The sequence below is a fragment of the Monodon monoceros genome, unplaced genomic scaffold, assembly GCF_005190385.1.
Source record: "Monodon monoceros isolate NGI ecotype Baffin Bay Population unplaced genomic scaffold, NGI_Narwhal_1 Super_Scaffold_10, whole genome shotgun sequence".
In the NCBI taxonomy this organism is placed as follows: domain Eukaryota; kingdom Metazoa; phylum Chordata; class Mammalia; order Artiodactyla; family Monodontidae; genus Monodon; species Monodon monoceros.
The window spans coordinates 54,804,346-54,832,189 of record NW_021703766.1 but is presented as its reverse complement, the minus strand read 5'-3'; the positions used below and the strand labels follow the sequence as shown (position 1 = coordinate 54,832,189).

Here is a 27,844-nt window from a genome sequence, read left to right as displayed (position 1 = left end):
CATCCACGGGCGTGTCCTGCTGCGAAGATTTGCTGCCCAGTTGGCTGTGCTGCATGGTGTGGAGCTGTGGACTTAGGCACTGCCATGTCCCTGGGGGTCATTTTTCTTCTTGGACTTGGTGAGTGGGGCCAGGGAAGTTGTGTGGGAGGCTGGTGAGGGAAGAGGATGTAGATAAGAGGTTTATAACCTGGGTTCCTCTTGTGGGACTCTTCCTTTATGAGGTCCTAGGGTCAGTGACTTATAGAGAGATCACCCATAGGGCCACTTTTCTTCAGTTTGGTCTAGATGTGATGCCCTGAGCTCAGGTGTTTGGGAATCATGTATTATCAGGAGACATCTCTTACCAAGTCTTTCTCTGTTTTAGTGTCTTGCTGGGATCAAAGGATTTGGGCACAAACGGGTGAGTGTTTTCTCCCTTTTCTGCCTAGAGAACTCTGAATTGGGCCGAGTGGACTGAGGGATGAGCTTGAGTAGCCTTGAAAGAATCCCAGCCTTTAACCTGCACCATCTCTTCATCCACTCGTCGTGTTATTTATTTTTAATGTTTTAATTCTTCACCATTATGCCAATCTTTGGTGGAAAACCTCTCCCCTTCTCTGGAAAGCTTCCTGATCCCCTGCTCTTGCCCATCAGCACAGATGAGTCAAGAAGGGAATGCCCAGGTTTTCAAATAATGCAGAAAGGGAACACAGTTGAGGTCGACATTCATAACGCAGACACAGAGAACTGGGGACATTTGTACGGGCACCAGACCCCACTGTGGGTATGGGACCATCACCCATTGGGTGTGTTGTGTGTCCTTTCCATTTGCTATCACCTCAACTGCTTCCATCTCCCTCATCTATGGAAGGTTTGTTTACAGGAAGGCACTCTTGCTTGGGAGGCAGACTTGCAGCAAAATGAAGACCTCGGGCTTCCCTGGTGGCGCAGTGGTTGAGAGTCCGCCTGCCGATGCAGGGGACACGGGTTCGTGCCCCGGTCTGGGAAGATCCCACGTGCCGTGGAGCGGCTGGGCCTGTGAGCCATGGCCGCTGAGCCTGCGCTCCGCAACGGGAGGGGCCACAACAGTGAGAGGCCCGCGTACCACTAAAAAAAAAAAAAAAAAAAAAGTTATTTAAAATGAAGGCCTCAACATTTACTGGTTCTGGGACATTTTGCAAGCAGTTTCCTGCATTTGGGTCCCAAGTTCCTTCTTTCTAAAATGAAATAACGGGAGTTCCCTGGGGGTCCAGTGGTTAGGACTTGGCGATTTCACTGCCATGGCCCAGGTTCAATCCCTGGTTGGGGAACTAAGATCCCACAAGCCACGGGGCATGGCCAAAAAAAAAAAAAAAAAAAAGAAGAATGGTGTTGCATCAGTTAAGATACAATGCATGTCAAGCTCAGACAACAACATTTTGCTCAGATTAGGGGTCATTGCGTAATGTTAACAATTGCTAGATAACATTTATTGAGGTTTTCCCATTGCCAAGGGCTAGTCTTAGCTTTTGTATATATGATCTCATTTTAATCTTATTAACTCCACCAAGAGGTAAGTTGATTTTTTCATGTTCCAGATATATTGAGCCCTGGATGTGACCTTGACATTGTACTATGTGTTTGGCATAGGTTTTTAATAAATTAATTAAAGTATAATTGAAGTACAATGTTACATTAATTTCAGGTGTGCCACATAATGATTTGACAGTTATATACATTATGAAATGATCACCACAATAAGTCTAGTAACCGTCTGTTCCCAAATAAAGTTATTAGCACATTATTATTGACCACATCCCCTGTGCTGTATATTTCACCCTTGTCATTTATTTATTAGATAACTTAAGGTTTGTACTTCTTAAACCCCTTCACTTATTTTGGAAGCTACCCGTTTATTTCTCTCTGGTTCTGGACTCTATTTTCATTTTGTTTGTTTTGTTCTTTAGATTCCACATATAAGTGAGAGCGTATAGTATTTGTCTTTTCTCTGACTTATTTCACTTAGCAGAATACCCTCTAGATCCACCCATGTTGTCACAAATGGCAAGATTTTTTTTTTTTTTTCGGTATGCGGGCCTCTCACTGTTGTGGCCTCTCCCGTTGCGGAGCACAGGCTCTGGACGCGCAGGCTCAGCGGCCATGGCTCACGGGCCCGGCCGCTCTGCGGCATGTGGGATCCTCCCAGACCGGGGCACGAACCCGTGTCCCCTGCATCGGCAGGCGGACTCTCAACCACTGCGCCACCAGGGAAGCCCAGCAAGATTTTTTTTAATGACTAATATGCCATTGTATATACCTATATATCACATCTTCTTTATCTATTCATTTACTGATGGACAATTAGGATTGATTCTATGTCTTGGCTATTGTAAATAGTACTGCTATGAACATCGGGGTGCATGTATCTTTTAGAATTTGTGTTTTCATTTTTTTCGAATGTATACCCAGTAGTGGTAGTTCTATTTTTAGTTTTTTGAGAAGTCTCCATACTGTTTTCCATAGTGGCTGCTCCAGTTTACATTCCCACCAACAGTGTATGAGGGTTCCCTTTTCTCCACATCCTTGCCAACACTTGTTATTTGTGGTCTTCTTGATGATAGCCATACCGACTGGTGTGAGAGAATGTCTCGTTGTGTGTGTTTTATTTTTTAATTAATTAATTTATTTTTGGCTGCATTGGGTCTTCATTGCTGTGTGTGGGCTTTCTCTACTTGCGGCAAGCAAGGGCTTCTCTTTGTTGCTGTGCGCGGGCTTCTCATTGCAGTGGCTTCTCTTGTTGGGGAGCACAGGCTCTAGGCACGTGGGCTTCAGTAGCTGTGGCTAACGGGTTCTAGAGCGCAGGCTCAATAGTTGTGGTGAACAGGCTTAGTTGCTCCGTGGCATGTAGGATCTTCCCGGACCAGGGCTCGAACCAGTGTCCCCTGCATTAGCAGGCAGATTCTTAACCACTGCGCCACCAGGGAAGTCCCTCGTTGTGGTTTTAATTTGCATTTCTCTGATGATTAATGATATTGAGCATCTTTTCGTGTGCCTGTTGGCCATCTGTGTGTCTTCTTTGGAAAAATGTCTGTTCAGTTCTTCTGCTAATTTTAAATCAGGTTGTTTGGGGTTTTTTGCTGGTGCTTTGTATAAGCTGTTTACATATTTTGGGTACTAACTCCTTGTTGGTCGTATCATTTGCATATATTTTCTCCTATTCAGTAGGTTGTGTTTTCATTTTTTAAAAATCTTTATTTATTTATTTATTTTTGGCTGCATCAGGTCTTAGTTGTGGCACGTGGGATCTCTTGTTGTGGCCCACAGGCTCTTCGATGTGGCATGCAGGCTTCTCTCTAGTTGTGATGCGTAGGCTTCAGAACACGTGGACTGTGTAGTTGTGGTGCACAGGCTCCAGAGCGCATGGGCTCTGTAGTTGTGGCATGCGGGCTCTCTAGTTGTGGTGCACGGACTCAGTAGTTGCGGTATGAGGGCTTAGTTGCCCCGCGGCATGCGGGATCTTAATTCCCCGACCAGGGATCGAACCCAAGTCTCCTGCATTGGAAGGCAGATTCTTGACCACTGGACCACCAGGGAAATCCCTGTCTTTTCATTTTGTCATTGTTTTCTTTTGCTGTGTGAAAGCTTTTATGTTTAATTAAGTCCCATTTGTTTATTTTTGCTTTTTTTCCCTTTGCTTTAGGGAGATAGATTAAAAAAATATTGCTACAATTTATGTCAAAGAGTGTTCTGCCTGTATTTTATTCTAGGAATTTTATGGTTTCCAAGCTTACATGTAGGTCTTTAATCCATTTTGAGTTTATTTTTGTATATGGTGTTAGAGAATGTTGTAACTTCATTCTTTTACATGTAGCTGCCTGGTTTTCCCAGCATCACTTATTGAAAAGACTGTCTTTTCTTCATTGTATATTCTTGCCTTCTTTGTTGCAGATTAAGTGGGTTTATTTCTGGGCTTTCTGTCCTGTTCCATTGATCTATATGTCTGTTTTTATGCCAATACCATACTGTTTTGATTATTGTAGCTTTGTAGTATAGACTGAAGTGGGGAGTGTGATAAATCCAGCTCTGTTCTTCTTTCTCAAGATTGTTTTGACTATTTGAGGTCTTTTGTGTTTTCATAAGAATTTTAAAATTATTTGTTCTAGTTCTGTGAATAATGCCATTGGCATTTTAATAGGGATTGCATTGAATCTGTGGATTGCCTCAGGTAGTATGGCTATTTTAACAGTGTTAATTTTTCCAGTCCATAGACATGATGTATCTTTCTCTCTGTATCATCTTCAACTTCTTTCATCAATGTTTTATAGTTTTCTGAGGGTCTTTTATCTCCTCAGGTAGGTTTATTCCTAGGTATTTTATTCTTCTTGATGTAATGGTAAATGGGATTGTTTACTTAATTTCTCTTTCTGATGTTTTGTTGTTAGTGTATAGAAATGCAGCAGATTTCTGTATATTAATTTTATATCCTACAACTTTACCGAATTCATTGATGAGCTCTAGTATTAGTTTGGTGGTGTCTAGGATATTCTTTTATATATAGTGTCATGTCAACCGCAAACAGGGAGCTTCACTTCTCCTTTACAATTCAAATGACTTTTGCTTATTTTTCTTGTCTGATTGCTGTGTCTAGGACTTCCAATACTGTGTGAATAAAAGTGGTGAGAATGGACATCCGGGTCTTTATTTCTGATTTCAGAGGAAATGCTTTTGGCTTTTCACTGTTGAGCATGATGTTGGCTGTAAGTTTGTCTTATATGGTCTTTATGTTGAAGTATATATGTTCCCTCTATGCCCACTTTGCTGAGAGTTTTTATCATGCCAAGCAATGATATTTGTTCTTAAGTTGACAGGGAAGACTAACATTGGATTAAAATGGGTAGATTAAAGATGATCTGCTTCAGTTGTCCAGTATCTGCTGATGGCTATCAAACTTATCACTCACTCCAGTCAAAAATGCTCCTGTGAATTTCTTATCCAATGGAATCTTTGACATCTGCTCAGACACCTAATGAGAATCTCGGCAGAACTCCCAACACATCTCAGAACCTCCTCCTTGTATTGGTCTTCCCATCTCAATAGATGCCATACATCCTCTCCAATGATCAATTCATTGAGAATGATATATGATGCTCCTCTTTTGCTCTCAGTGCCCATCTGCTCCATCTCTAAATCTCAAAGCTCATCATTTCTATCCTCAAAAACTCAAATCCATTCCCTTCTTTCTTTCATCACCACCGCATTGTCATTACATGATCATTTGTCATGTAGCTGCCTGTAGCATGTTCCCTAATTGTCCCTCCACTTTCCACCTGGCCCCTTAAATCCATTTATCACACCAGAAATGTAATTTAAAAAATTACAAGCTCACTGCTTGTTAATCCCTTTGTGGGTCATTATTACATTTAGACTTAAATCCAGACTCTTCTCCTCAGCTTCCAATGTTTTGGACCTTTGCTGATATCTCCTGACCTTTCTATCTTTACCAAGAGCCATTTTTCACATTATGTACCATTTGTCCTTTCTGTGTGTGGGTCACGCAAAACTCCTTCTCACCTCTGAGTTTGCATATGTTGTTCCCTCTTCCTGGAAGGCAGTTCTTCTTGCACTTCGGAGATCTATGTGTTTCTTATCCTTCGGGGATCATCTCCCCAAAAAATCTCTCTTATAATGCAGGGTAGATAGTTTTATCATATAATAAGAGTAACAACTTCTGTGTATTGGTTCACATGTCTAGACTCTGTTATTGGGTAGGTTCACTACAGTTTCCAAAACATCCAATAACTTGCCTCATATATGGAAGACAGACAATAAATATTTATTGAATGGATGAATTAATCCAAGAGGAGATCAATAACAGATCTTCACTGTTTACTAATTCCTAGATCTACCTGAAGTCTACCTAAATCCTCCTGGAGATGAATACCTTCCCACTGTGATTGTGACCTCAGTCATCAGCATTCTACCTTTCCTCTTCCTCCTTATCTTTCTCCTCTGCTGGTGCTGGTGTCGAGCCAAAAACAGTACGTCCTGGAGGGGGAAGGGTTAACCTGGGAGGAGTGTGGGGAGGGGCTTTGTGCGTCCCCTACCAGGACTCTGATCACTGACTCTCTGTAGGAGCCACTGAGGGTGACACCAAGGGCCAAGCGAATGATAACAGGTAGGAACATTTGGACTCTCTCAATAGACAATGCTGTGTCTGTCTCATTTCTCAGACCTACCTGAATGCGTCTATCTCCTTTCCCTTAGCTCCAGCCCAGACATGGACTTCCAGGAAGAAAATCAATGTAAGAGGAGTGAGAAGTAGGGGTAGCCAGGGTGGGGAAGATAGAAGGCATCCTAGAAGAAGCCGAGAAGGTTGGGGGCAAACCTCACTGGGTGTGACGTCACCGCCCTTCCCCGATTTCAGTCATCCATCTCTGAAATATAGATGGCAAGACTGGGTAATCTGAAGGCTCTCCCTGGAAGCCTCTCCTCTCCTCTTTTCCTGCAGATGACGTCTCAGTGGATATCCCGCCTGAGGAGGACAGACAAATGGACATGCATGTGAGTCTTTCCTCCTTCCCCTGCCCCCTCCCCCAGGTGTTCTCCCCTCACTTTGTATCTTCATGCGGGCAGGTCCACACAGAGGAAGACCCACCGGAGTCTTCTGAGTCTTCTGCTCAGCTACACCAGGACCCCCTTACAGGGAGCGGGGATTCACTCCCGTCCTGTACCACTGAGGATTCCATAAAATAGCCCTGTGTGTATGCCACCTTCACCTTGTCCAGAGAGCAGAGCCAGAGCTGGCTGTGTGGACTCCAGGGTTCAAGTGCCCCTTAAGGAAAATGGGGCTTCGTGAGTTGTCCTACTCATGTACCCACGCCACTCATCATCCTGGAGCCCCCGCAAAGGCTCAAGAATAGAGAAGCCTTGTCAACCATAAAGAAATTCTGGGACGCATCACATATCTCTCAACGGATTCCTGGTTCCTTGTGTATTTACCCACTCATTTGCTTATTTAACAAATGTTCACAGAAGCTGACGATATACATATTAGTAAGATATAGCTTCTGGTCTTTTTTTTTTTTCCTTCTATTTTGCATATTGGTTTTTATTTCAAATCAATGTCAAAGAGAACAATTGCAAAAATAGGACAAAAACTCCAATTTACCCTTCACTTGGCATAGCTTCTGGTCTTAAGGAACTCATGGTCTACTGAGAGAGGCAAATCACATGATCTGGCCCTTAGAAAGCAAAGAGGGAGCAGGCATTAAGGATGAGTTGGGTCACTGAGCAGGAACAATTGTCCAAGCATGTTTAAGGAGAACTCACTGGTACCAAAATACAAGGAGAAGCCAAGAAGTAAGAGTCGGGCTTCCTCGGTGGCGCAGTGGTTAAGAATCCGCCTGCCAATGCAGGGGACTTGGGTTCGAGCCCTGGTCAGGGAAGAGCCCACATACCACGGAGCATCTAAACCCGTGCACTACAACTACTGAGCCTGCGCTCTAGAGCCTGTGCTCCGCAACAAGAGAAGCCAATGCAATGAGAAGCCCACGCACTGCAAGGAAGGGTAGCCCCCCTACTCGCCACAACTAGAGAAAGCTTGTGTGCAGAAACAAAGACCCAACGCAGCCAAAAATAAATAAATAAAATAAATTTATAACAAGAAGTAAGAGTCAAATTGGGCAAGGAGGAGGGCCTTTTCTGGCGGTCCAGTGGTTAAGATTTGGCACTTCCACTGCAGGGGGCACGGGTTGGATCCTTGTCGGGGAACTAAGATCCTGCATGCCACATGACAAAAAAATTGGGCAAGGAGGCAGTTCCTAATGGCGTTTCAGTCTAACGTTCTAGGAGTTTCTGAGAGCTGAAGCCTTCAGAGCAGCAAAAAATGAACAAGGAAATGTTCTTTGTAAAGGAACCAAATTGCAATAATTCAACTACAGACTTGGGGAAGGGAATGATGCAGAGGGTGTTTAGGCCGGGGATTTATGGTTTTTCCCTAGTTTTGGTGAACTTCCCCCTTTAGTTATGCAATTAAAATAAATAGAACACAAACTTAAAAACTTTTGCACAGCAAAGGAAAACGTAAACAAGACAAAAAGACAACCCTCAGAATGGGAGAAAATATTTGCAAGTGAAGCAACTGACAAAGGATTAATCTCCAAAATTTACAAGCAGCTCATGCAGCTCAATATCAAAAAAACAAACAACCCAATCCAAAAATGGGCAGAAGACCTAAAAAGACACTTCTCCAAAGAAGATACACAGATTGCCAAAAATCACATGAAAGAATGCTCAACATCATTAATCATTATAGAAATGCAAATCAAAACTACAATGAGATATCATCTCACACTGGTCAGAATGGCCATCATCAAAAAATCTACAAACAGGGCTTCCCTGGTGGCGCAGTGCTTGGGAGTCCGCCTGCCGATGCAGGGGACACGGGTTCGTGCCCCGGTCCGGGAGGATCCCACATGCCGCGGGGCGGCTGGGCCCGTGAGCCATGGCCGCTGGGCCTGCGCATCCGGAGCCTGTGCTCCGCGACGGGAGAGTCCACAGCGGTGAGAGGCCCGCGTACCGCAAAAAAAATAAAAATAAAAATAATAATAGTAATAATAATAATTCAATACGTTTTGATGAGAGGAAGTAGAGAAGAAAGTTAATGGTAGGGTCAGTGAAATACAGCCAAGTGGTTTGGAGTGGAGAGTAGAAGAAATAGAGGGGAATTGAGAATGTGTGTTGATTGATGGAAATAGACCCAGGGAGAAAAATAATGTGGACGATGTTGGGGAGTGACATTTGGTGGGAGAGCATAGTAGTAAGAGCTCAGAGTCTAGAATAGATGGGTTAATTAGGATTCACATTCTCTTCTGCACCCACTAGCTGAATGATCGTGTACACATTTAAAAATTATTCTCTTCAATATCCTGTAATAATCCATAATGGAAAAGAACATGAAAAAGAATATATATACGAGGCACTTCCCTGGTGGCACAGTGGTTTAGAATCCACCTGCCAGGGCAGGGGACATAGGTTCAATCCCTGGTCCAGGAAGGTCCCACATGCCACAGAGCAGCTAAGCCTGTGCACCACAACTACTGAGCCTGCGCTCCAGAGCCTGAGAGCCACAACTACTGAAGCCCGTGCGCCTAGAGCCTGCGCTCTGCAACAAAAACCACCGCAGTGAGAAACACACGCGCCGCAACTAGAGAAAGCCTGCGCGCAGCAATGAAGACCCAACACAGCCAAAAATAAATAAATAAAATAAATTAATATATAAAAAAAAGAATGTATATAGGTATAACTGAGTCATTTTGCTGTACGCCAGAAACTAACACATCTTCAATCAACTATACTTCCATTAAAAATTAATAAAAAGATAAAAAATATAAGACAAGGGACACCAAAGATTGCCAGCAAGTCGCTAGAAGCTAGGAGAGAGGCACGCACCAAGTCCTCCCCACTCTGCCCCGACCTCTACCCCGCAGTTCTCAGAAGGAAATCTGCCAGTATCTTGATCTCAGACTTCTACATTCCAGAACCATGGCACAATAAATTTCTATTGTTTAAGCAACTCAGTTTGTGATACTTTGTTATGGCAGCCCTAGGAAGCTAATATACCATCGGACTGGCAAAGATTAGAAGGCTGGGTAATCCCACATTTTTAAAAACTTCTTACTTTATATTGGAGTACAGTTGATTAACAACGTTGTGTTAGTTTCAGGCATACAGCAAAGTGATTCGGTTATACATAGACATGCATCTACTCTTTTTCAAATTCTTTTCCTATTTAGGTTGTTACAGAGTACTGAGCAGAGTTCCCTGTGCGGTACACAGGTCCTTGTTGGTTATCCATTTTAAATATAGCAGTGTGTACCTGTCAGTCCCAAACTGGGTAACCCCACATGTTGGGGGTATTGGGGAGGTATGGGGATCCTCTTGCACTGTTGCCGGGGAAGAAACTGGTGCGGCGAATGAGGAGTTCAGTTTGGCAGTAAGTAAATGAAAGATACACTTAAGAGCTGGTTTGCCGTTGGGTGCATGTTTCAAGGACATTTCACATATGTCCACAGAGGCACATGTAGAATGGTATTTAGCTCAGAATTGTTTATCTTGGAGATATTTGGATATGATGTGGCTGTCTGTTACTGGGACAGTGGAGGGATAAATGTGTTGGAAGCAAATCAATATTCTACAGATCTATGAAATCTCTGTGGGCAATGGAAAGACGAGAGACTTCCACGGCATTGCACAATTTACAATACAGTATACATTTTGCACGGTACGAAATCACATTTTGCAGAAATGAACTAATTCACATGAGATATTGTAGAGTTGTTCCTTGGAGATGGAGAAAAGAAATGAGAACTAAAGGGCATACGTAAAGTAAACAAGGGAGAGACTCTGCCTAGATCCATGTGAACATGTGCTAAACCAAAGGAAAATGATTTATTTGGCTCCCAGCACCCAAGCTTCACCTAGAAAAGCACATTTTCTTCTAAGCTCAAGTTTTCTCACCAGAATGGGACTAAAGCAGAACCTGTTTCTCAGCCTTGCGTGAGGATCAAATGAGGGAATGCTTGAGAAGTGAGGAGTATTATAAAGGGATATTTGTGCATCCAAATTTATCTTGCCCTCTAAGTCCCTGAATGATGTAACCCAACGGTTCTCAACTGGGGGTGATTCTGCACCCCCCCAGGGGACATCCGGCAATGTCTGGAGACGTTTTTGGTTGTCACAACTGGAGGGGGCATAGCGCTAGTGACATCTAGTGGATGGAGACCAGGGATGCTGCTAGCCCTATTAATACACAGGACAGACCTCCCCTATTCCAGCAGAGTCACCTGGTCCAAATGAACTCATTTACAAAACAGAAATAGACTCACAGAGAAAACAAACTCATGGTTACCAAAGGGGGTAGCGGGTGGTGGTGGGGAGATAAGAGTTTGGGGTTAATAGATACACACTACTTATATATAAAATAGGTAAACAACAAGGATCTACTGTATAGCACAGGGAACTATACTCAATATCTTGTAATAACCTATAAGGGAAAAGAATATGAAAAGGAATGTACATACCTACATATATACATACATACATGTAAGAATACACATGTATATGTATGTATGTATAACAATTGCTGTGTGTACAAGTGAAACTAATACAACATTGTAAATTAACTATCCTTCAACTAAGAGAAATAAAAGATAATTAAAAGGAAAAGAATCACCTGCGAAAGTTGGGCCATCCTGATCTGACCCTTATAATCGCTTCAGTCTTAGTTTTCTGCTCACTTAAGTCCAGCTACACCAGTCATTTTCTGGTTACATGAAAATGCCAAGCTCTTTATTTCATCAAGACTTTAGGGCAGGCTGAACGTGCTGCCTTTCCTCTATGAATATTTCTTACCATCAGGCATGCCCTCAAACATCACCGCTCCAAAGAGAAGTTCCCTGAAACCATGCTATTACAGAGATCCGTCAGACAGTATTCCGTGTCAGCACCTTGCTCAAAACACTTATCAAAGTTTCCATGCATTTTACGCCGGTAGAGGTCTAAAATGGTGCCTTAACTTCCCATTCTCCCTTCCCGCAGCCCCTGATAACGTCCAGAGCCCTTTCTGTCTCTATGAATTTGCCTATTCCGGATATTTCATATAAATGGGATCATATAATGTGTGGTCTTTTGGGTCTGGATTACTTCACTTAGCCTAATAAAGGTTCATCCAGGTCGTAGCCTGTGTCAGAATTTCGTTCCTTTTAAAGGCTGAACAATATTCCACTGTGGTATGTATACACCACAGCTTATTGGTCCTTCCATCAATGGACATTTGAGTTGTTTCCATGTTTTGGCGATTGTGAATAATGCTGCTGTGAACAGAGGTATACAAATATCTGTTCAAGTTCCTGCTGTCAGTTCTTTTGGGTATATACCCAGAAGTGGAGTTGCTGAACCATTCACTGCTTGACGTTTTGAGGAAATGTTTTCCACAGCGGAGGCACCATTTTATACACCTACCAGCAAAGCATGAGGACTCCAACTTCTCCATTTCCTCACCAACATTTGTTAATATCTGTCTTTTTGATAGAGCCATCCTCGTGGGTGTGAAGTGATATCTCATTGTGGTTTTGACTTGCATGTCCCTAATGAATGCCAGGGAGCTTCTGGGAGTATCAGAACGCAGACGATGCCTCGCTAGGCAGACCTGCTGGGACACTGGGCTGGTGACGGGAGATAAGCCAGGCTCCTTGGAGCTTGTGTGCAAGTCATTCTACTGAGGGGACGCCTCCAGCTTGATGAGTCTCAATTAGGAAAAGCCAGGCCGATGGGGGAAGGGAGGAGAGCATTCTTCATTCCCATCACATCCTGTATCTCTGCTCCAGCCCGCACCCAGGGCTTCCCTCCTGGGCTATACAGCTCAGGACAGGCCGAGGAACCATGTCCCCAACCATGGCTGCCTTCTTCTGTCTTGGTGAGTCAATCTGCAAAATGCTGAGGGATAGGCAGTGGGCTATGAGACAAAGAATTTTTTTTAAATTGTATCAGTACAAGAGGCAAGAGGAAACTTTCAGGGCAGGAGGTGACCAAGGGTCACCGCATTTATTTGTTGGGTGGGAAAACTGGAAGATGGTGTTTGTCTGAATTACTCTAGTTTATTCATGGCTGAGTTAAAAAATAAATACAGGTTTCCCAGTGTTGACTGCAACGTTCCCACTACTCCATGCTGTTTTAATTTTAATTAATTAATTAAAATATAGTTGATTCACAATGTGGTGTTAGTTTCAGGTGTACAGCACAGTGACTCAGATATATACATATATATGTTCTTATTCAGATTCTTATAGGTTATTACAAAATATTGAGTATAGTTCCCTGTGCTATAGAGTAGGTCCTTGTTGTGTGTGAGTTTTTTTTATTAAACTGTTATTAGATTCTTTATAAAAGTTTATGCTTCTTTTTACAAGTTGTAAGAGAACATATAAGAAAACAATAAATTCTGTTCTAAGCCCCCCTTAACTCACCAACAGTAGCCAATACTTGTTTATCCTTCTACATTTATCTTAATTTTTTAGTACAAATGTGTACACATATGTACATAGAGTTTTTTCTTATAAAAATAAGAACATATGGTACACATTCTGCAGCTTACTTTTTGACACATAGCAGTAGACATGTATAATTTTTAATTTATTCTTTTAAATAGCTGAATATTATTCCACAGTATTTAAACATTTCCTTGGCTCTTCGCTTTTTCTTGTTTTTTTGTTTTTTTTTTTTTTTTTTTTTTTGCGGTACGCGGGCCTCTCACTGTCGCGGCCTCTCCTGTTGCGGAGCACAGGCTCCGGACGCACAGGCTCGGCGGCCATGGCTCACGGGCCCAGCCGCTCCGCCGCATGTGGGATCTTCCTGGACCGGGGCACGAACCCGCGTCCCCTGCATCGGCAGGCGGACTCTCAACCACTGCGCCACCAGGGAAGCCCTGTTGTTAATTTTTATTGGAGTATAGTTGATTTACAATGTTGTGTTAGGTTCAGGCGTACAGCAAAGTGAATCAGCTATACATATAAATATATCCACCTTTTTAAAGATTCTTTCCACATACAGGCCATTATGGAGTATTGAGGAGAGTTCCCTGTGCTATACAATTGGTCCTTGTTATGTTTTAATTTTTAATTTTGTTTAATGTGGATTTGGTATCAGGGCTAGATTACAGATTTAGCTTGTCAGTATCCCTCATGATACTGGTGCAAACAATTCTGCCATTTGTGACAACGTGGACGGACCTTGAGGGTACTATGCTGAGTGATATAATCCAGATAGAGAAAAACAAATACTGCAGGATCTTACTTATACATGGAATCTCAAAAACCCACAAAAGCAGAGAGTAGGTTGGTAGATGCCAGGGGCTGGGGCAGGGGGGTGGGGGAAATGGGGAGGTAGATGTTGGTCAAAGGGTACAAACTTCCAGCTATAAGATGAAGAACTTCTGGAGATCCAAATTATAGAATGATAATCATAGCTAATAATACTGTAGCATATACTTGAAATTTGCTAAGAGAGTACATTTAAATTTCTCACCAAAAAAAAAAAAAAGATAATTACGTGAGGTGATGGATGTGTTAATTAGCTTGATTGTGGTAATTATTTCACAAGTCATCATGCTGTAAACCTTAGATATATAAGATTTCTGTTTGTCAATTAACCTCACTAAGGCTCTAGTAAGAGTCCCCCTTAACAGGACTGGGGGTGGGCTCAGATGCGTTTTTACTGCCTTCTCCATATCAAGCTTTATTCTGGGCACGTGTGTGCATTATTTCCTTATTTCTTCAAAAGAACTTTATCGCTAAAAGGACCAGAGGCTCCAAGCGGCTAAGAAGGAAGGAAACAGTTGGTGTTACTGGGGATAAGAGTGTATACTATGAAAACAAACTGCCTCTCATTCACTTATTCACTCTTTAAAGACACTCATGTAGCACTTACAGATACATTATTTTATGTTTTTAAACGGACACTTACTCATTTAATCCCCATAACAGCCTGATGAAGTAGGGCCTACGATTATTCCCATTTTACAGGTGAGAAAACTGAGGCCCGGAAGGATGAAGTAACTTGTTTAAGGTCACACAGCTATGGCTCGAATACAAACTAAGGAATGTTTGCACCAAATCCACATTCTTTACCACGAAAATATGCTGCTAGTGTTTGAATCTACCTGGTCGTGGGCCTCATGGGACCTACTATGCAATATATGCTGTATATTATTTGTTGTTTACCTGAAATTCAAATTTCACTGGGAGTCCCATGTTTTTATTTGCTAAATCTGGCAACCCTAGGGAGACTTAAATTGTTAATGCTACTAACTCAGCAAAACGGTTTAAAAAAAAAAGTCTTAGCTTGAGAGAAAAAGGGCAGTTTTTCAACCTAGAGAAGAATTAGTTCAGTTAGAAGAGAAAATGGGGGGAAGGCACCTCCAAGGATAAAAGTGGAATTTATAGATGATGCAGTTTGATAGATGTGTAAAGTTACATGGAAAGGCTATTGAAAATTGTGAAAAGAATTAGATATAGGTTCAAGGAACACTATGTGGATGGAAATAAACCATACAATTATTGATCCTAGGGAAAATAAATAGAAAAATAGTATGTAGGTACATTATAATGCTCAGGTGTGAATAATATTTGCACAGTCATAATAATGACTTAACCCAAAAGCACAAAATAGGGAGAATATTGATTTAACCCAAAAGCATAAAACAGGGAGGAATCCAGTATTAATGCACCCTGAGAGCTCTTGACTTATGATTTAATGCAAGACACCACATCGGGATCTAATATATAGCATGGTGATTATAGCTAATAATACTGTAATATATACTTGAAAGTTGCTAAGAGACTAGATCTTCAGTGTTCTCACCACTAAAAAGAAATAGCAACTATGTGTCCGGCTAGAGGTGTCAGCTAGAACTATGGTGGTAACCATCCTGCAACAGAAAAATGTCTCAAATCAACACTGTTACACGTACACCATGTTACATGTCAATTACATCTCTATGAAACTGGAAAAAAGTGAGAGCCCCCTTCTACCACCCAGCTCCCACCACTCCAAAAGGAAACCTCATACCCGTTACAATCACTCCCCAATCCCCGCTCCTCCCGGTACCCGCCACCCCCCTCCCCCATCTACTGTCTCTGGACGGATTGATCCATTCTGGATGTTTCATATAAATGGAATCATACAATCATGGCCTTTTCTGGCTGGCTTCTTTCACTTCAATTACATGCATGTGTGTTTTTGAAAAAAAATTATGACAAAAGAAAGCGAACACCTGAAACTAACACGTTGTTAATCAACTATACCCCCAACATAAAATAAAAATTAAAAAAAAAAAAAAAAGCCAATGCATGCAAGTTTCTCATCCCGGTGCCCAGCACGCAGGAAGTGTGGATTCATGCTGAGGTCCTGGTGACTGACCCTTTGCTTCTTTCCTCAGGGCTGTGTCTGGGGCAGGTGATACAGGCTCAGAAAGGTGAGTCCAGATCCCTCTTCTGGGTTCAGCCAGCGAGAGGGCAGGAGGGGGTGGGAAAGCCCAGGAGGAGGCTCTGTTGGAAGCTGACCTCTGCTAGACTCTGCTTCCCTTCCAGGCCTGCTGCCCAAGCCTTCCCTCCAGGCCCGGCCCAGCTCCCTTGTGCCCCTGGGGAAGCCGGTGACCATCAGCTGCCAGGGCCCTCCAGGCGCGGACTTGTACCGCCTGGAGGAACTGATATCCCGGAAGTATTTGGACCAGGCGGAGCTCTCCATCTCGGCCATGGAACAACGCTTCGTCGGACGCTACCGCTGCTCCTATCAGAGCGGGACCAGCTGGTCTCCCCCCAGCAACCAGCTGGAGCTGGTTGCTACTGGTAACTGGGCATGGGGTGCGGCTGGATTTGTAGCCGCAGGGCTGCGTGGTCCTCAGTTCTGGGCTCAGACAGTGGGGGTTATGGTGACCGTAAATCCAAAGTCCCAATCCAGAGTCCCAGAGGCGTTGGGCTTAGGGTGGGGCAAGCGAGGCATTGGCTTTAAGTGCTAAATTTAGGTGCCAAAAAACTCAGTAATCAACATAAGTAATACGTTAATGCAATATCTTAAAAAAAAAAACCCAAAACCCAAATCAATGCAAAAACATCCACGATGTACACAATACCGCAATTTTAAGTAAAGACAAATTCCAGGAATGCCGTTCCAAGCCACATCCAAACCTGACACAAGAGGAAAAATGCGTACCCCTCTAGCCACGTTTATGCACTGAAAAAATAAATTTATTTATTTCTTTATTGGCTGCACTGTGCAGCATGCGGGAGCTTAGTTTCCTGACTAGGGAGCCAGCCCATGCCCCCTGCAGTGGAAGCACGGAGTCCTAACCACCGGACCGCCAGGGAAGTCCCACGTTTATGCCTTTTTATTTTTATTTTTTGATGGAATAAAATGTTCTCAGCATATCCTTTTCTAGCTAATGCATTTTTAAATGATTATTTTCTGAAGTGGCTTCAAAAAATATTGAGTTTGCTTCCATCAAAGCCAGGAGAGTAAAATGAAAATGAATTCTGTTTATTTTTTGTATAAATAAAATATTTAAACTTAAAATAATGTGAGTTTTAGTAATCTACTTTTAAACTTTTCAGTCTTTTTTCAGCTATGTTCATAACGTGGAAAAAATGAACCGTAAAAAGCCATAAAAACGTTTTGAGCCTTTTGCCTCCAATTATCAGGCAACTTTCACTGTTGTGGGTACTTGTGTGCCAGGCGTGGATTGGGATGCTCTGTGATGATAATAATAGCAAGTTATATAGCAGGGTAGGTTCATGTTTCAGACTTCAACATGGCTCCCCTGGGCACAGGTGGATTCTGTCTTTGTTTAAAATCTTGATATTTTGTTTCCTGTAAATGTGTTTGCATTCATTTTTATTTTAAAATTTGCGTTAAAATAATATTTATCTTGATTACTGAAGGTTTTTTTTTTTCATCCGAAGAGAGTGCCTAGCTTGCCTCACCCTAACTCCTGACTACTTGAGGTACAGTGGTCCACCAGTGTGCCTTGGGGGCTGACTCAAATACTATCTTTTTTTAATTTAATTTTTTATTTTTAAAAGAAGGTAGCTTATTTATTTGTTTATTTATTGGCCTCACCACGCAGCATGGGGGATCTTAGCTCCCCCACCAGGGATCAAACGTGCGCCCTTGCACTGGAAGTGCAGAGTCTTAACCACTGCACCGCTAGGGAAGTCCCCCATCAAATACTATCTTCTCATTATTTCCCTCACCACCCTACTTAAAATTCCATCTCGATTTAAAATGGCACTCATCATTATCTGGTATGCCATGCATTTACTTATCTATTTTTTTCTTAACTTATTTTTATTTATTTATTTTTGGCGGTGTTGGGTCTATCGTTGCTGCGCACGGGCTCTCGAGTTGCCGCGAGCAGGGGCTACTCTTCATTGTGGTGCCTGGGCTTCTCAGTGTGCTGGGTTCTCTTGTTGCAGAGCCCGGGCTCTAGGCGTGCGGGCTTCAGTAGTTTTGGCACGTGGGCTCAGTAGCTGTGGCTCGTGGGCTCTAGAGCACAGGCTCAGTAGTTGTGGTGCACAGGCTTAGTTGCTCTGTGGCATGTGGGATCTTCCCGGACCAGGGCTGGAACCCATGTCTCCTGCATTGGCAGGCAGATTCTTAACCACTGCGCCACCGGGGAAGCCCTACTTATCTATTAGCTGTTGGCTATTCTTTCTTCCTGACGGGATGTTTTTTTTTTTTCTGACGGGATTTTTATTTCTAGAGACTAATACATAATAGTTGCTCAGAGGAAAAAATTGTTGAATGAATGAATGAGCCATAATTATCAGGCAACTTTGGCTGTTGTGAGTATGGCTTTCCAGGCGTGGCTTGTGACGCTCCATGATGATAATAATAATGTCAAATTACATAGTAGGATAGGTTCGCCTTTAGGAGCAGACAGCCTGGAGCCAACCTCCGTGATTGCAAATTTCAGCTCCGCCACTTATACTATCTTGTGACCTCGGATAAGTGATTCAACATTGTGGACTTTAGTTTCATGTATAAAGTGGGGATATTTATAGGAATGAATGCATAGGTCTTTGTGAGGGTTCAGTGAATTGATAAATGGCATGGTCTCGGAACAGCACCTGGAATCTGGCACTCTAATACGTTTACAATATAACTATTGTATACTGTAATACAAGCTTATGGTATAATATCAGGTTAAGCTAGTTTGTTACTACCATTATATTTTGGGTGCTTGCTATGCACTCCGTATTCTGTTAAATGCTTAATACATATTGTTTCATCCAATCATTCCCGTTTTATAGTAGAGAACACGGAGGCACAGATATAGGGGGAGATTCGTCCAGCCCCTAAGCTGCAAAACCAGGATTTGAGCCTGGGTACCGTCATGTCACTCCTGTCATGCTCCCTTAACCACTTTGTGAGCTGGTGGTGGGAAGAGTAGCTTCTCTAGGCTGGATACAGCTGGAAAGTTCCCTAGCCTGTAAAGAGGTGGGGGAGCCTTCCCAACCCCACAGCTGAGACACTGGCCACCATCTTTATTTATTTATTTATTTTCAGTTTTAATACTTTTTTAATGGTTTACAATGGTGTGTTAATTTCTGCTGTACAGCAAAGTGATTTGGTTATATATATATATATTCTATTTATTAAAATATTCTTTTCCATTATGGTTTATCATAGGATATTGAATATACTTCCCTGTGCTATACAGTAGGACCTTGTTGTTTATCCATTCTGTATATAAAAGCTTACATCTGCTAACCCAACCTCCTACTCCATCCCTCCCCTAGCCCCTTCCCCCTTGGCAACCACCAGTCTATTCTCTATGTCTGTGAGTCTGTTTTTGTTTCATAGATATGTTCATTTGTGTCATATTTTAGATTCCACATAGAAGTGATATCATGTGGTATTTGTCTTTCTCTTTCTGACTTACTTCACTTAGTATGATGATCTCTAGTTACATCCAGGTTGCTGCAAATGGCATTATTTCATCCGTTTTTATGGCTGAGTAGTATTCCATTGTATATATGTACCACATCTTCTTTATCCATTCATCTGTTGATGGACATTTAGGTTGTTTCCATTCTTTGGCTATTGTGAGTAATGCTGCTATGAACATAGGGGTGCATGTATCTTTTTGAATTAGAGTTTTGTCTGGCTATATGCCCAGGCGTGGGATTGATGGATCATATAGTAATTCTATTTTTAGTTTTCTAAGGAACCTCCATACTGTTTTCCACAGGGGCCACCATCTTTAATACCAGAGTTTTCTTCTCTCCCAGGAGTTTTCACCAAGCCCTCGCTCTCAGCCCAGCCCAGCACAGCAGTGGCCCCAGGAGTGGACGTAACTCTACGGTGTCACACCCAGTATAGTTTTGACCAATTTGCTCTGTACAAGGAGGGGGACACTGGGCCCTACAAGACACCTGAAAGGTGGTACCAGGCTGATTTTCCCATCACCACGGTGACTGCTGCCCACAGTGGGACCTACCGATGCTACAGCTTTTCCAGCAGATCTCCATACCTGTGGTCGGCCCCCAGCGACCCCCTGGAGCTCGTGGTCACAGGTTAGGGGGTGCAGACCAAACCTTTTCCCCCAGCCTTCACAGGCCCTGGTGGAAGCTCCAAGGGGAGGGAGCAATAGGCATGAAGAAAGTGGGAGGGCAGGAGAAGACAGAGGCTTTGGAGGGTGTATGAGTGTCTGAGTGCTGCTGTAACAAATCACCATGAATTCACTGGTTTAAAATATCACAAATTTATTACCTTACAGTTCTGGAGGTCAGAAGTCAAAAAGGGGTCCTGCGGGGATAAAACAAAGGTGTCAGCCAGCCTTCTTTCTGGAGGCTCAAGGGGAGGTTTCTGGTGCCTCTTCCAGCTTCTAGAGGTGCCTACATCTCTTGGCTTCCATGGTCCATTGCTCCATCATCAAAGTCAACATCATAGCATCTTCTAATCCATCTCTGACTCTTCCTCCTTCCTGCCTCTCTCTTATGCTTTTAAGGACCCTTGTGATTGGCCCCACCCAGGTAGTCCAGGGTAATCTCCCCAGCCCAAGATTCTTTTTAAAAAATTTTTTATTGAAGTATAGTTGATTTACAATGTTGTGTTAGTTTCAGGTGTACGGCAAAGTGAATCAGTTATACATATACATATATGCAGTCTTTTATTTTATTTTTATTCTTTAAAATTTTGTTTCTTCCTTTTTCCTTTTTTTTTTTGGCCGCACTGTGTGGCATGCGGGAGCTTTAGTTCCCCGACCAGGGATCAAACCTGTGCCCCCTGCAGTGGATGCACGGACCCCTGGACCACCAGGGAATTCCCTACTTTATTTTATTAATTAATTAATTTATTTTTAGGCCGGGCCATGCAGCGTGTGTGGGATCTTAGTTCTCCGAGCAGGGATCGAATCTGCGCCCCCTGCATTGGGAGTGTGGAGTCTTAACCACTGGACCACCAGGGAGGTCCCTTATTTTTATTTAAAAATTTTTTTTTATATTTTATATTGGAGTATAGTTGATTAACTATGTTGTGTTAGTTTCAGGTGTATGACAAAGAGATTCAGGTATACATATACGTATATCCACTCTTTTTAAGATTCTTTTCCCATACATTACAGAGTATTGAGCAGAGTTCCCTGTGCTATACAGTAGGTCCTTATTAGTTGTCTGTTTTCTACATAGTAGGGTGTAGGCATCGATCCCAATCTCCCAATTTGTCCCTCCCCCGCTTTCCCCCGGTAACCATAAGTTTGTGTTCTATGTCTGTGACTCTGTTTCTGTTTTGTAAATAAGTTCATTTGTACCCTTTTTTTAAGATTCCACATATGAGCGATATCTTGTGATGTTTGTCTTTCTCTGTCCTGCTTACTTCACTCAGTATGACAATCTCTAGATCCATCCATGTTGCTGGGAATCAGCCCAAGATTCTGAATCATATCTGCAAAGTCCCTTTTGCCATGGAAGGTACCATAGTCAACGGTTCTGGGGATTAGGATACTGTCATATTCGGGAGGCCATTATTCTGGGTATACACACTAAGAAAAATAAATTTTATTTATTTATCTGTTTATTTATTTTTGCGGTACCTGGGCCTCTCACTGTTGTGGCCTCTCCCGTTGCGGAGCACAGGCTCCGGACGTGCAGGCTTAGCGGCCATGGCTCACGGGCCCAGCCGCTCCGTGGCATGTGGGATCTTCCCGGACCGGCACACGAACCCGCGTCCCCTGCATCGGCAGGCGGACTCCTAACCACTGCGTCACCAGGGAAGCCCTAAATTTTATTTTTAAAAATTTTTTGGTCATGCTGTGCAGCTTGTGGGATCTTAGTTCCCCAACCAGGGATAGAACCCGTGCCCTCAGAAGTGAAAGCACAGAGTCCTAACCTCTGGACTGCCAGGGAATTCCCAAGAAAAAAATGTTCATTGCAGCTATATTTACAATAGCCAGGAGATGGAAACAACTTAAGTGTCCATCATCGGATGAATGGCTAAAGAAGATGTGGCACATATATACAATGGAATATTACTCAGCCATAAAAAGAAACGAAATTGAGCTATTTGTAATGAGGTGGATGGACCTAGAGTCTGTCATACAGAGTGAAGTAAGTCAGAAAGAGAAAGACAAATACCGTATGCTAACACATATATATGGAATTTAAGGGAAAAAAATGTCATGAAGAACCTAGGGGTAAGACAGGAATAAAGACACAGACCTACTGGAGAATGGACTTGAGGATATGGGAGGGGGAAGGGTAAGCTGGGACAAAGTGAGAGAGTGGCATGGACATATATACACTACCAAATGTAAAATAGATAGCTAGTGGGAAGCAGTCGCATAGCACAGGGAGATCAGCTCGGTGCTTTGTGACCACCTAGAGGGGTGGGATAGGGAGGGTGGGAGGGAGGGAGACGCAAGAGGGAAGAGATATGGGAACATATGTATATGTATAACTGATTCACTTTGTTATAAAGCAGAAACTAACACACCATTGTAAAGCAATTATACTCCAATAAAGATGTTAAAAAAAGAAATTTTAATACTATGAATAATGCCTTGTGACTTGTCTAGGTAAAAAAAAAAAAATCCACAAGCAAGCAGCAAGGGTGGTGCGAGGGGAAAGCGAGGCTGTGTTTTATTCCTTAGGCAGTTCCCTTTTCTCCCCACGTGGGATGCCTGTCTTCCCCAGATGTATCCCATAGTTTCTGTCTCCTCCTCTGCTTCCCAGGAGGCAAGAGCCCGGTTTGTTCCCAGGGAAGGCAGGTAAGTAAGACGGCAGGTCACAGAGATCCAGAAGAAAGGAAAGCACTGAGGTTCGAGAAGCAGGGAAGGCAGCTGCAGGGAGTGTCATTAATCAGCCCCAGAACGTGCTAGGTGTGCCTTTCAAATGCGATTTAACACCCACGACAGTCCAATGATGGAAGCATCTTTATTTTTATTTTCCAGGTGAGGAAACTGGGTTTGCTCAGGATCCATACCTAACAGAGCACAGAATTCTCTGTCTTTTCTTTTTCTGATTTCTCAGGGACCTCTTTTACCCCCAGCTGGTTGCCTACAGAACCACCTTCCTCTGTGACAGGTAAGTTCCGGAGGATTCACCCTGGTTTCTGTGGTATAAGGCACATGGACCCCCTTTTCTTTCTCCTCTTTGTCTAGATTTCTCAGTTCATTTCATTTGCCTCTTTCACAGATTTGCTTTATTTTTAAAAATTCCTTATTTCTGCTTGTAAAGAAGGTATAATAAATGTATAGATATGACTATCCCCTCTTCTCTCCAGCCTTTCGGGGATGGTTTATGATGTCTAACCTGTAGAAGAATAAGCAGGGTGGCTTGTAAAATTGTAGATTCCTGAGCTCCAGTTCTGAGTCTCTGATTCCATTGATCAGTGGTTCTCAAACTGTAGTGGGCTTGAGAATCACCTAGAGAGCTTATACAGGACAGATTCCTAGACCCGTAGAGTTTCTGATTCAGAGGGTCTGGGGTGGGGTCCAATAATTTTCAAGTTCCCAGGGGATGCTGATGCTGCTGGTCTGGGGATGCTACTTTGAGAACCACTGCACTATCTTTTGTGTGAGCCATGGTCTTCCCAATTTTCATGGCATCTCAGCTGCTTCCGGCGGTATCGGATGTCAGCCTGTGTCTTAAGAAATAGTACGCTAGGTCTTCCCTGGTGGCGCAGTGGTTAAGAATCCACCTGCCAATGCAGGGAACATGGGTTCGAGCCCTGGTCCGGGAAGATCTCGCATGCCGCGGAGCAACTAAGCCCGTGCGCCACAACTACTGAGCCTGCGCTCTAGAGCTCGTGCTCCACAACAAGAGAAGCCACCGCAATGAGAAGCCCGCGCACAGCAACGAAGGGTAGTCCCCGCTCGCCGCAGCTAGAGAGAGCCCGCACATAGCAACAAAGACCCAGTGCAGCCAAAAGTAAATAAATAAAATAAATTTAAAAAAAAGAAAGAAAGAAATAGTACGCTAGGCTGTGACATCTCGAAATGACACCTGACACCTCATTTCTTATTAAGCCACTCAGAAGTAGAAGGCAGTATATTTTGGGCTTTTTGAGTTTGTCTTTCCTCTGTGTCTGGGCAGTGTGTGTTAGAGAAACGGGTTCCAGGGAGACTGGCTATCTGAGAAGGGGTATGGAGAGTAGGGACTTACTGGGCAAACCTGGCATTACCCAGTTCCTTATAATCTTCTTGCTTAGAATTCTCAGAAGCCTCCAAGAAACTGAACCACTCACTCGTGAACGAAGTTGCCACCACTGGTGAGTAGCCAGGCGCCCACTGCTCAGCAGAAAGGAGTTGGAGGATTGGGCTCTCTTCCATCATCTCAGGCTGTAGGCTTTTTTTTCTTTTAATTTTTAAAAATTTTACCGTGTTGCGTTTCTACTGTACAGAAAAGTGAATCAGCTATACATATACATATAATCCCCTCTTTTTTGGATTTCCTTCCCATTTAGGTCACCACAGAGCACTGAGTAGAGTTCCCTGTGCTCTACAGTAGGTTCTCATTAGTTATATATTTTATACATAGTATCAGTAGTGTATATATGTCAATCCCCCTCTCCCAATTCATCCCACCCCACCCCCGCTTCCCACCTTGGCGTCCATACATTTGTGCTCTACGTCTGTGTCAGGCTGTAGGCTTTTAATCTGCTTCTCAAAACCACCTGATTCTTCCCAGGAAAGTCCTGGGTTTGAAGATGAGGATGGGATGGAGATGGGCTCTGAGCTTGGGGGCAGAAGAGTGTTCTGGGTAATGTGGCTCTTTCCAAGATGGCGGCACCAAGGCTATCATGGGAAGGCCATTGCTCGTCCCTACACATTGCTCTTCTGACTTGGCTCTGATCCATGTGTGTAATCTCATTCCCATTGCTTCCAGGCAGAGCCCATGCTTCAGCCCCAAATAGATCATAGTTACCTGGACACAGTACATTTTTCTTATTCCTCCAGTCCAATGCAAATATGCTTCCTTTATGTTGCCATTCTCTTTGCCCTTGGCTTCCCCAGAAAAAAGTCTCCATTTCCCCCAAGATGGAAAACCTTTGACAGATCCCCAGACGACAGGTTAGATATCTCCACTGCGTCCACACAGCTCTAGCTTTTTTTAGGTTCCTGATGCCAGCAGGGTCTTTCTAAGACCCTGATGAGATTCCTCTTCACCCTTTGTTCAAAACCTTTCTGGGTTCCCAGTCACTCTCAGGACAGATAGGAAAACTGACTCATACATGTGAAGTCATTTGCCCGAGACCCTGCATCTAATAAGTGATGGGTCTGGGGTTCAAATTGGAACACCCTGACTCTACAGTTCATGCTCTTCTTATAACCCTGGAATTCCAGCTCCCAAGTGCATGTGTTCAGGATAGCGGTAGAAGCAGGGGTAGGAGAAGAGATGGTTCCACCCCTTTACACTTATCCTTTTTGTTTCCCAGAAACTTCTAGGAATATCACCATCCTTCCAAAGGAGTCAGACCCTCCATCTGGTGAGCAAGTGTCCTTCTCTGGACCAACTTCCTTTCCCCGTCCCATGTCTTTACCCAAAGCTGGCTGCTTTCCCTACACAGAAGCTGCAGCTCTGTGATCTTGGGTTCTGGTGTGTGAAGTATGAAGTGGAGGGGGACTGTTAGTGTGTGGAGCTCCGAACTGGGCAGGGATCAGGTGTGAAGGTGACCTTCTCAAAGGTCATCTCTCTCCCCACCCGTTACAACTGTCTCCTGATCCACAATTAGCCAAATAACCAGGTAGTGTCTGTGTGTGGGGTGAGGCTGTATCAGAGGCCTGCGAGGGGGTGTATGGAAGAGGTGATACTTAGACAATTGGGCTTATCTAATCCTAACCTGTGTGTGGGGTGAGGCTGTATCAGAGGCCTGTGAGGGGGTGTATGGAAGAGGTGATACTTAGACAATTGGCCTTATCTAATCCTAACCCTTGGTAAGGAGGAGAGGAACCTTCCAGAAAGGAGACTGGCATCCTAGCTAGCCGGGAGTAACAGAGCCTCAGATGAGGGATACGGCTATGAGAAACCCAATATGCATGTGGGTCTTGGAGAAGGGCTTTTTTGTTTTGCTGCACCGTGCTGCATGTGAGATCTTTTTTAAAAAATTGATTATTTACTTATTTATTTTCTTTCTTTCTTTTTTTTTTTTGGTTGCGTCAGGTCTTAGCTGCGACACGCGGGGTCTTTGTTGAGGCATGCGGGTTCTTTCATTGTGGTGCGAGGGCTTCTCTGTAGTTGTGGCGTGCAGGGTTTCTCTCTCTAGTTGTGTCACTCGGGCTCCAGGGCGCGTGGGCTCTGTAGTCGTGACACGTGGGCTCAGTTGCCCCACGGTGTGTGGGATCTTAGTTCCCTGACTGGGGATCGAACTTGCGCCCCCTGTGGAGATGGGCTTTTATCATCTGCTCCTGTCTCTTGTTCCTCCAGGTCTTGCCTTCCACTATTACACTAAGAGCAATCTGGTCCGGATATGCCTCGGGGCCGTGATTCTAATACTCCTGGTGGGGCTTCTGGCAGAAGATTGGCACAGCCGAAAGAAACCCCTGATGCACCGGGTCAGAGCTGTCCACAGGCCGCTCCCACCCCTCCCTCAGACCCAGAAGTCACACGGTTGTCAGGATGGGGGTCGATCAGATGAGCATAACTGAGGATACCATCATTAGAATCCCAAGGCTTGGTTGTATCTGAGAGATAGGTCATGGGAGTGGGGAGGGGACTTGGTGTGGAGTGTGAGAGTAAAAGGATAGAGCCTACAGCTGTGGAAAAGGAGGGCGGTGGCGGGGGATGTTCTTCTTGGTGCCCCATCAAGGAGTTGAGTCATTGTCTATTTGGCTGTATGTCCTAGGACTCTCTTTGTTTGGGATGGAAGGAATCTAGTGGATGCCATAGTCTCCTCACCGATATCTTGCTCATTGTGGACCTTGTGGCACCTCACTTGGGCCATCACACTTATCTCTTTCTTCAACCTCCCCTAATACGAGTTTCAGATCGACTTCTAATATTCCCACCTCTCACAGCTGACCTGTTCTATCCTTTGCACAAAACTCTCCCACGTTTCCCCCGTGCACACCCCGTGCTTTTTTTTCTTTTCTTTTTTTTTTAACTGGAGTATAGTTGATGTACAATGTTGTGTTAGTTTCTGGTGTACAGCAAAGTGAATCAGTTCTGTGCTTTTTTTCCTGATTATCCCCAAACCTAACCCTTGCTCTAGCCCTATCTTAAGCTGTAGTCTGAAAAATCTCCTTTTGTTTCTCGAGATGTGCCTGGTTCTTTCAGGCTTTGGGGCATTCTGTTCTTTCCCCTTAGAATATAATAATAATTATAACCAACATGCCAGTGGCTTGCCTTTATATTAGAAAAAAAGTCCAAAGTCCTAAGTTTGTGCTAAAGGCTAGAATATGTAAATCCATAGAGATAGAAAACAGAGTGGTTGGTTGACAGGGGTTGAGGGGAGAAAGGAATGGGAGTAATTACATAATCAGTATTTTTTTTTTTTTGCGGTACGCGGGCCTCTCACTGCTGTGGCCTCTCCCGTTGCGGAGCACAGGCTCCGGACGCGCAGGCTCAGCGGCCATGGCTCACGGGCCCAGCCCCTCCGTGGCATGCGGGATCTTCCCGGACTGGGGCACGAACCCGTGTCCCCTGGCATCGGCAAGCGGACTCTCAACCACTGCGCCACCAGGGAAGCCCTACGTGTGAGTTTTGAAAAGAGGATGAGATGTGACTTTTTACACAGTGAAGGAGAAGTATATTTTCAGGGTTTGTGTTGTATGTGTGTGTATAGAAGCATCAAAGTGCCAGGTACTTTTTATAAATAGTAAGTTGACACATAGCAA

General features: G+C 43.7%; 1 protein-coding gene across 1 annotated transcript; it reads left to right on the top strand.

Annotated features, from left to right (window-relative positions):
- On the top strand, positions 1–27,503 carry GP6 (glycoprotein VI platelet). The gene is given in 15 exon segments (XM_029245583.1): positions 1–118; positions 365–400; positions 5,859–5,996; positions 6,091–6,133; positions 6,223–6,260; positions 6,467–6,519; positions 12,345–12,368; positions 12,370–12,433; positions 15,953–15,988; positions 16,104–16,361; positions 19,803–20,087; positions 23,040–23,093; positions 24,220–24,279; positions 25,447–25,497; positions 26,436–27,503. Coding segments are annotated over 15 exon segments (1,395 nt in total). The 5' UTR covers positions 1–84; the 3' UTR covers positions 26,657–27,503.
- Positions 27,504–27,844: the final 341 nt, after the last annotated feature.